The 10,653-nt window shown below is 39.4% G+C and overlaps 1 protein-coding gene across 2 annotated transcripts in view; it reads left to right on the forward strand.

Moving 5' to 3' along the window:
* Positions 1-10,653, forward strand: part of si:ch73-63e15.2 (protein strawberry notch homolog 2) — a 60,267-nt gene that overhangs the window by 9,418 nt on the left and 40,196 nt on the right. For both annotated transcript variants that reach the window (XM_034882611.1, XM_034882613.1), the window contains exons 2-3: positions 7,111-7,336; positions 8,853-8,938. In XM_034882611.1, coding sequence (XP_034738502.1) covers positions 7,229-7,336; positions 8,853-8,938 — 194 coding nt within the window. In that variant the 5' untranslated portion in view covers positions 7,111-7,228. The remainder of the gene's footprint in view (positions 1-7,110; positions 7,337-8,852; positions 8,939-10,653) is intronic.

Raw genomic sequence — 10,653 nt, forward strand, 5'->3', positions numbered from 1 at the left:
AGGTGTCTTTTTAATAAATGCAACACGTTTCCAAAGTCATGTGAAATAATCGTGTTACATAATCGTGATTTCAATATTAACCAAAATAATCGTGATTATGATTTTTTTCCAAAATCGAGCCGCCCTAGCAAAACCACACGGTTGAATTTCAGCCTGAATGCATGTTTTGTAGCCTAAACAGAGCAGCTTGGTTATATTAGAGAGAGCAGCAAGTTAGAGGACTGCCAAGTTTTCTGCAGCGCACACACAACATTAGGGCTGGGCAATTAAGAGAAAATCAAATATCACAATATTTTTGACCAAATACCTTTATGTCGATATTTGTACAATATTGTATGGTTGACTATTGGTGCTGTAACAAAATGTTATTTGCACTGAGATTTTTGATAAATGATTTAATGACGTTATCAAATGATTTAATGACTCAGTGGGTAAAGGTGAATAATAGAACAGCTAGAACAGTCTGGTAAGTTCAGAAAATTACATAACTTTACTGTAATGCAGCCTGTAAAACCAGGAAAAGACAACAATACCATATTACGATATTATGATATTTCCAAAATCTAAGACAAAGTCTAGTCTCATATCGCGATATCGATACAGCATCGATATATTGCCCAACCCTACACAACAGACAGCTAGCGGACTGCGAGGAGATACACTGAACTACATTCAGTGTATTGTATTAGAATCACAGACTCCACCTTTCAGTTTTTCATTTATTTTTCAAACAGATGAAAAATACTCAAATGTATAGCTTTTAGAAAGTAAATCCAAAATCAATAGATGGCTCATACATGAGTACTTTGTATGCAAATTAGTTTCAATACAATAAGCTGTTGTCTGTTCACCTCAGTTAAACCGGGGCAGTAATAAGTAGAGAGCCACACTCAGCTAGCATGTGTCATCGTCCTAGATGTCAGAGGAAAATAGGGCCAAGAAGCAGCTAAGTGGAGCCTTCTCTCTGATCTAGTCAGCCTTTGATCTATTTCTGGTGGGTGCTGGTGGTAGAAGTAGAGGGATTTGCTCCTAAAATGAGTGTCATCAAGCCATTGCAAACCATTGTCTGTGATCTTTTCCTACTTCTCTGCACTATCAAACTATTCTGCTCTCGCCTGTCTTCCCTATTTATTTACCACAACAAAGGCATCCTCTGAGCCATGAGCGCCTGATTAGGTTTTCCCTTTTAAGTCACTTTAATGTCTCATTCAGTTATTGTTTGTGGGCACAAAGATATTTATCATCATGGTAAAAAGGTGCTAAATAGCCACTTGAAGTGGGTTGATGAGAATCTAATTAAGATTAAATGTTATCCTCTTATAAGTAACTAAATCCTTGAACCCTGCCTTTCAGTCAGACCAAATCATTCAAATGCCCGTTTGTTCTATGTGTTCCTGTGCGCTGTCCCAGTCCAGAGAGCACCTTTTGATAAATATTTAAACGGGACGAAATGCAATAACAGGCTCTTAAAACCCAATTTGTTTCTAGTTCCCGGCTTTTGATAAGACGGCAGATTTGGTTACACGGTCATCCGATCATTATTCTCCAGGCAATGTCGTACCCGGTCTTTGGGCTTCCCACAGCCCCTTTATGACGATGTCTGTAATGCTGGACAAATTAGTACCTAATATCTATGTCCTTTTGTGTGTGTGTGTGTGTGTGTGCGCGTGTGTGCATGGGTGCGTGCATGCGTGCATGTGTGCATGTGTGTGTGTGTGTGTTAATTAATAATGTAGTGTGTTTTAAATGACGAAGCCCTGCGTTTCCCTGGGAAGTAACTTGTTCCTTTTTATGAATATTTCATTATATTATCTAATTAATCCAGTCAGTCTAGGCAATCATAACTAACTAAAAGCCCCCTGGCTGCTCTGGTGTAAGGCAGCTGGGCCTAAATCTTTTCTAACCTGATTACTGGTGATGCTGATGGACTCAGATTCGTGATGAGCAAGTGTTGTTCATTGGATTGAATGATTGATGTCAGCCAGCTTGTTAGTTGGGAAGACATATGCAGACTCCAACAGAGAGTGACAGATGCCAAACAGAGGGCCGTCACATGAGAAACCTTTGTGTGTTTTGTAGAGCAGAGCACATTTAAGTGGGGGGTGGATTTGTATTTTGTGAAGGTGCCTACTCGTCAATTTGGCTGCTAGCAAACAGAAAAATGTCTAAAAGCTGCTGTGTGGTGATATTCACTACTAACAGGGTAAATAACTCATAACTGGATCCCACAGTCTTCACATTGTTCCTGCTGATTCATCATATCTGTATTCACTTTTGTCATCATAAAATCTTAGATTTTTGGGTTGGCAGCTCATAAAAAACATATGGGGATTTACCTTACCCCGCCACACAGCAGCTTTTAGCCGTTTTTCTATTTGCTAGCAGACGAAATTGACAAGGAAGCAAGTCAATGGAGAATGGAGAATTGCTTCCCCCTCCACTCAGACTTATCATAGACTCATACATAACAGCAACAGCTGGGCTTGTTGAGCCAGTACTGCTCTGTGTCCGTAAGCTCAGTCGAGTGCAAAGATATACCCATACATGTAAGTGACATACAGCATATTGACTAGACAAAGATGAAGAGGTGGCGCATTGTGATGCATCTGGATATCGAATCAATTTGAATCGTTGGCATGATAATCGTAATCGAATCGTGAGACCAGCGGAGATTCACACCCCTATGTCCCACACAGTTATACTGTCTCTATATAGTGTTTTATAGCCAAAGAATACATGTGTTTTATTTTTGATAAGATTATTTAGTAGTGTGTGTGTCTGTGTGTCTGTGTGTGTGCCTGTGTGTCTGTGTGTGAAAGTATGATTACATATCAACACTCAACATGTGAGTGAATTCAGAGTGGTAGGGTGTTTGTTCTCCTCGTGAGCGTTAATCGTGATTGAGCAGATTAAGGAAGTCACACTTCCCTGGATGATCCCCATGTGCTCTGGCCACCATTGATACTAACTAAAGGCCACCAGCATACAAGCAGCCAGTCCTTCCTACCATAGACTGCAATTTACCTTATCATATAAACACACATCTTGTGTTTTTGAAGTGACAGAAGCATGCTGCTTGTTAACCTCTGTCTGGCTGACATACACAGTGACTCATGCTGCCAAAGGAAACCAATTCTCCTCAAATGTGGCCACATTGCTAGAAATACTGTTTCTAACGTCACACGAGAGAGAGAGAGAGAGAGAGAGAGAGAGAGAGAGAGAGAGAGAGAGAGAGAGAGAGAGAGAGAGAGAGAGAGAGAGAGAGAGAGAGAGAGAGAGAGAGAGAGAGAGAGAGAGAGAGAGAGAGAGAGAGAGAGAGAGAGAGAGAGAGAGAGAGAGAGAGAGAGAGAGAGAGAGAGAGAGAGAGCAGTAACCTTTGAAGTAATTAACAGATTTAACAGATTACACTGCAAAAGAGTCTTTCTCTCTGTACTGCTTATAACAAAGCTTTTGTGTGTTGTTTTAAAATGGCCATAGAGGGCATACACATACATTTTACTAAGCAGTCTTAATACAGACTGTAAATCCAAATATTGGCAAAAAAAGACATTTTAAAATAAAATAACTGAGCAGTGTTCTAAAAATCACTTGTGTGTGCTGCTATTTGAAAGACATTCTTCTGTTGCTAAGAGACAGTAACTGGCATAGTACTGGGGAGTGACGTGGCTACGGGTAATGGAATGACAGCACCTGTCTGCTCAGGCTAATCAGAAGTGGGTTTTCAGCTGTCACACTTGTTGATCAAATCATTCTGTTGGCTGAGGAATGTATACTACTACTACCCTATACTTTATTTTATTATTACTACTACTGTATTGCAGCACAATTATTTATTCTGGCTTTCACATACAGTGGTATATTGCTGAAATGAGCGTTACACTACTGAATTTGCATTCAGACTGCTGTCACGGATTAATCCCTGGATGTAATCATTCATTGACTACACACATCACTGCAGAACCAGAGAATTCAGTGGAAAAACACAGTTACCTTTAAAAGTGACAAAATTAAGTTTCAGTTTAGTTTAGCACAGTAAATCATGATTGAATGAGGGTTGTCAACCAAGAACATATACACATGTACCCATTCAGATTAAGTACGAATGTGCATTTAACCTGCGTGTGGCCTGCATGTTGAATGAAAGGGCGTATAGTAATATATGACCTAAATGAACTGGCAAGACGCTTAGGAACTTTTCGATGCACCAGCCTTGTTGTGTTTTGCATTGAGTACAATTTTGCAACACACAAAGGGGCCTCAAAAGGCTCTTGATACACACTCCCTTACTGCCCTGAACTGCTTTGCTTTTCTGGGCCCGCTTTTATCTGCAAGCTGTCCATAATACATGTACTTTTGCTTAAGACCCCTTAAGAAAGTATACTAGTTGGTTCTTTGCTTTGGTCTTTGCATTTGCATCACCCTTATCCAGACAGTATCACACTGGCAGCTTGAGGGTAAAATGGCCTCCCTTTGTGTGTATTGGCTATGTGCGTACTGAATATGTTGGGGTCAGGTCTCTGTCTCTGTCTCACAGGCACACAAAGGCCTTCTTATTTAGACCCTCATGAACTCGATTAGGATTTATTACCTCAGCTTTGTCCCCAGTGAACACGTCTGGCCTGCGTTCCAGATTGGGTGCAAACTGAAGGAAGGGAGAGGGGAAGGAAGGTTACAGTTTGATTAGTTTGATTCAAGGGAGTGTTACTGACGTTACAAAGACACATTGTGAAGTGCTGAGAGACGGTATTGATTCAGCTGTCCAAATGGTGAGATATCTGTTAATTTTCAGCCTAAATGTAAAATAGAATTAATTTAGTTCATATATTTGCCCACATAATACTTTTAGAATCAGTATTTTACCATTTGTGTTCAATATACCTCACAGAAACACATCTGTTGTAAGCAGATTTTTGGGTCATAAAACCTTAGTGTTAGGCAGCAGAAGTACAAGCTGTGTGGGTGTGTGTGGTTGTGTGTTTGTGCGCGCTTGCGTGTGTAAGACTGGGCCCTTGTTGGCATTGCAGTGAGCCTTCTGCCTGTGTCCAGACTAGGGGTGCATGATATATCAACTAAGTATTTGTTAAGTTGCGCAATATTATATATGGAAAGTGATGCAGTATTTTGTTTATTTTGTGGAGCAATGCGTCCCGTTCGTTGACTGTGTGTCTTAGTTGCGTTTGATTTAGAGACTGCTTGCGACGCTATACTGATCATGTTTCATTGGCCAGTTAGCGTGCCTCTTGCACAAGTTAGTGCATGTCAGCACACAGCTCCACTACATGACAAACACAATGGAGCGTACAACGTGAGTGTGTGCATAATTGGACAGAGTGACCGTGTGAGTGAAGACATAGACAAAGACAAAAAAAAACTGAGCGAATCAGAGAAGCAAAGAAAATTGTCAATATCGAGCTACCCTAGTCCAGACTGGTCTAGGTAGTCTAACCTGTCATCATATTGGGCACGCTTAGCTTGAGCTGTTAAACACACACACACACACACACACACACACACACACACAGAGCTAGTACTATGTAGACTCATACCTAGGGCCTGCTTACACTGTGATTGTGAAAGTTAATAATTGTGTGTAACATTTAGTCTAGGCTTTCAAAATATATAATAACACAAAATCAAACTATTTGCTCCAACACCAAATAAGTCGTGTAAGTCATAATATTCATGTCAAATATCACTATGTTTGTAATCACTTGCCATACCTTATAGGCCTGTTCTTCTGCCTCCCAGCTTGCTGGCTTAATTGTGGACCTCCTGTCGGGACTTTAATTGGTCCTCAGTGATGTTAGATCACAACCAGCAAATAAGGGCTGTCCATCCATAAATATGCTCACTACATTATGAGAAAGATCTGAATTCAGTTTGTGTAGTGACAATTAGGATTATTCTTGAGATGGAAGACCAATTATGTGTCTTTAATCTGCTTCATGTTATAAAAGTTACTGATTTTACACAGTAAAACTTGTTTTTATGTTCTTCCGGGATCATCATAGATTTAAATGTTCAGTCTGGTGAATATGTGTCATCCCCACCCATGATCTCTTTAATGCTCGTCACAACTTTCTTACACCACAGTGTTTCCCACACATAGACTAATTTGTGGTGGTGTGCCCCCAATCACTACCGGCAGCCACACATTTCGTTTCTTTTTTTTTAACGCTTTTTAAAACACGCATTCGTTAAGCTGCATTTTCTTTCCCTGCTCCCCTCCGTCTCTCTGTCACTCTACACACACATACACAGCCCCTCTCCTCTGCCCACACAGTGTCTGTTTCCGTGAAAACTGTGTTGCCAACTTAGCGACTTTGTCGCTAGATTTAGCAACTTTTCAGACCCCCTTTAGCGACTTTTTTTCACAAAAGCGACTAGCGACAAATCTGATGACTTTTTGTAGAAAAGACAGAAACTTTCTGATAAAAAGTCACCAGTATTGTTCAGCAAGCCTGCGAGGTATCTCTCTCCTGTGGCCACCAAAACACTCTCTCTGAATCTGTTTTGTGAGGAGCAGCCCCTCATCTCCTCACGTGCGGCAGCACTGCGCACAGTGCGCAAACAGGTAGAAAGGGGAGGAGGGACAGGGTGCGGGGCTGGTGTAGGTTGGAGAGACAGCGGGACGCAGCGGGAGAAAGACGCAGACCTGGTTCTTTGCAAGACAGCCTTCTTTGAGCATTCTTTATAGATCTTTTTAACTCCCTTTGTAGATTTTTTTTTTACTTCAAAGATAGGTTACCTAAGTAATAATTATAAAGTTAAATAAATTCCTCTATTAAATTTGGGATTATTTGGCTAAAGATTTCTATTTCTTTCTATTTACCTTGCAGATACTACCACTAAGCTGACGTCACAATCATACCCCCCTGCAAAAGCATATAGCAATTGAAATGGGCAAATGTTAGACCCCAGTGACTCTTTACACGTGCGTTATCACATATAACATATGTTACATATATAACTATAAATATGATATCACATCCAAAATGTTGATGTGATATCATGATGTCCGCTGGAACCAATTCCCTGCAACTCTTCTAATGTCTCTTTGCCCTTCTTTCCCTCTCCTCTACATCCCCCCATATCCACTGTCTTCTTAAGGTCATGGAAAGGGTTTGCCCTTGTTGAAGGACTATCTTAGACACAGCCAACGTGTGTGCAGCGGTCAGAGGGTGCGTAGCCTAAGTCAGCTGGTGGTCATGTGTGAAGCTCTGGTCTGATGCCCACCCTGCCCTCAGCGCTGGCCATGGACGGGGAGAACTACCTGCATCCAGAAGGCCCTCAGCTGGAGAGCAGCTTGTTCTCTGTGGCCACCCCTAACATGGAGGTATGCTATGGGATTTAATTTGCAGTCATTTAGACGCTATATGCATTTTCAGTTAATTAATTAATTTATATATATATATATATATATATATATATATATATATATATATATATTTATTAATTTTTTCTTGTCATCATGTCCATGTGCCAGTATTGTGTATACAAATATGTGTTGTCCCTTTGTGGAAGACTTAGTTTCACATATTTTGCGGGGGGTTAAGGGGTCCTCCCTGAAGAAAAAGAAATGCAATTTGACCTAATTTTGAATAAAAAACATTGGAAAAGCTAGAGCAGATAAAAAATAAATAAATAAATAAATGCCACTCAAAAATCTTAATGAAAAAACTTGTCTAGTCCACTGGGTACCAACTACTATCATTAGATGTGAGACAAGTTATTTAGTTAGTTTGGATTCTCACATTGATTTCACATTTATTTGGCTTAGGTGGAGCCCAAAACGTCTCAGGTGCGGCACCTAAGACTTATAATTGTAGGGAAAACCCTGCAGATGCAAATCAAATGTTTTACTCACTTTTATGTTTTGTCAGATACATTTCTTATAATAAACTTAAATTTCACCTTTTGCTCCTAAAGGATATATGTACTATATTGTTTAAAATATAACAGTATTTTCTAGATAGTGCTAGGGATCAATCCCAAAAGAATGTGTATAATGTATTAATTGTATGTTCTGTAAGAACCATGCATTCTTAAATTGTAGTGTTGGATAAAACAAAATGACATACTGACAAAGTTTGAACGTATTGGCTCTTTTCTTTTCACTTTCCTCACCATGTTATACTGTCTCCAGTGTCATGGGTCAAGACACTTCAGCTCTACATAAAAATACAGGTTGAAACAATGCCAATAGTAGCAGCCATCTACAAGTGTATTGGAAAGGAAGTGATCCTACTTGTGGTAGGCATTGCCATTCACAACTGCTTAGCTTAGCATTGTTGTTTTTTTTTCAATTCCCGTGTCTATGCCAATAAGCAAATAAAAAAAAATTCCATTCACCTCCACTACGGGGTAAAGACAGGAATTCAAAAGAATTTCCCAAAACCTCCGCTCATAAAATCGAAACTATCTTTCTGTCTAGATATCACTAGGGATATGTACTGAAAATATGGCTGAACTGTTTGATAAAATTAAGTCATCAAACTCTGTCATGAGTAACACATGGTATGTAGTTCCAAAGACCTTGTGGAGTGAAGTTGTAATTTGTTGTTAATACATAAGAACCTCCTGTACTTTTGAATATCACTATTAAAATGCATTGATGATGATAGTATTCTCTTACACACTGAATTGTAAACATAACAAATAAATAAAGTGTGATACAGCTTGCTTTTCATTTTGCCAAAACATTTATCACTGAAGGGATGAACAGATAAAACTTGCTTTTTTCTTTAACATTATGTTAACAAAAAGAAGCAGCTCTAATGCACTTAATTTGTCCAGTTTTATATGTCTGTTTTTTTGGTAACATGACAGATTTTCATTTGGTTCTGTTTTAGAATTCAATATATGCCTCTGGTTCATGGGGACCCTATTCTCAGCAGGCTGGATACAGCATTCCCTGCCCTATGCAATCTGGAAACCAGTAAGTAAATACAAACTCACACACACCTTTGACAATATCGTGCACTATTGCAATCTGAGAATGACAGGATATCAGCTGAAAACATGACCAGTAAAGTAAACCGTAAGTTTGAAGTAACTTTTCACACCAGTTCATACATGGTGCCTGAGAACTTTCCATAACACATTTCCAGTACTCACAGCAGGCATTGGCTTGTAGATTGAGGGCTACAAACTGTTGATATTGCACAATCACTAAGTTTCCACACTTAAGCTAACAAAATGCCTCATAAGCTCTGGACTTTCAAGCGTTACAGTTATATGTAGGTATTATGAGTGCGAGGTTTGTTACATTTTGTTAATTGTGTGTAAATTTGATGCATTGTTGTGTGAGACAGCCACATCCACATGGCACACAAACACACAACCTATATTAGACCTTCTTAATAGAACACTCGGACTAAGTTGCCAAGATAAATTGTATTCACTATGTGAATATTATAGGGGACCTATACTATTAATTCAGAATTGTGTGTTCTGTGAAAGTAAGTCTTTTTCCATAGGTTTATATTTATGTTCAGAAATGTTTAAATAGAATTATAACTGCGTGTGTAAGTGCTTGAACTGGAGTGATGCTGCTTCACAGTAAAATTGAGGCCAAGTTTTAAAGTTTTTGATCTTATGTTGATCAACTATTAATAATTACAGATTATTGGATCCCATTATTGCATTCCTGGCACTTGACCTAACACAATCAGGACAATATCTCACTTTTAAACACAAGACCACACATTCACGTCATTGGGGATGGTCTCCTTTATCAGATATCCTTAATTTCCTGTAGCCGTGGGCCGGCGACGGCCTTTCTAGGGGGTTAATCGCAACATCTTGCATTCTCTCTTTTAATGACCTCACCGCTCAATGAGAGATGTTTGTCTCTTTGCTCCCACACAAGGGGTGTATGTGTGTGTATGTCAGTGTCAGTGTCAAAAGCTGTGCAACATCTTGTCTGCTCCATATGTAGTTTGTAGCGTACTGCTTGTACGTCAACAGCAGTCCTTCTGTTTCTACGTTGCATCCGCTGAACCACAGGGTTGCTGCAAAAATACCTTTTTGACAACAATCACACCCCAATACACTATCAATGTATTTAAAAGAGGCAGCTGAGCCATCTACCTCTCTGAATTGGTCAACAGGCATTTTTATACAGAGCTTTAGTTCCACGTGCTAGTCTGACTTTTGCTTGGCTTTTGTAAATGGGTGTTTCTATTAGAGATGGACTTCATTTATAAGAATAACTTCATAAAACAAGAGACAGAGGACACTAGTATGTAGGCAAAAGAGAGACTAAACCCATACGGCTGTCATGTACTTTTAGTTTGTAGCATTGTCTTGCTACAGCAAAACAGCAAAGAAAAGGTATTACCTGTAATTGCAAACTCATATTAATGGTAATATGTTTTCTGTATAAAAATGTGTATAATAACTTTTTTAACTCAAATATTAGGTATAATTCTATATAAATGGGGGTTATTGATCATGAATTCCAAAAAGTACTGTAAAACTCATGATAAGAAAGTGGTGGTAATGACAACTAAAAAAGAATTTGAAAAAGGGATTAAAAATGTCAGGTTTTTGTCAGTTTTTGACTCGGGAGGACAACACAAGGGTTAATATGGGCGCCAGGGTGGCTCACCGGGTGGAGCCCTCCGGCCTGTGGCCCTTTGCTGCGTGTCG

The sequence above is a fragment of the Etheostoma cragini genome, chromosome 9, assembly GCF_013103735.1.
Source record: "Etheostoma cragini isolate CJK2018 chromosome 9, CSU_Ecrag_1.0, whole genome shotgun sequence".
NCBI classification, from domain to species: domain Eukaryota; kingdom Metazoa; phylum Chordata; class Actinopteri; order Perciformes; family Percidae; genus Etheostoma; species Etheostoma cragini.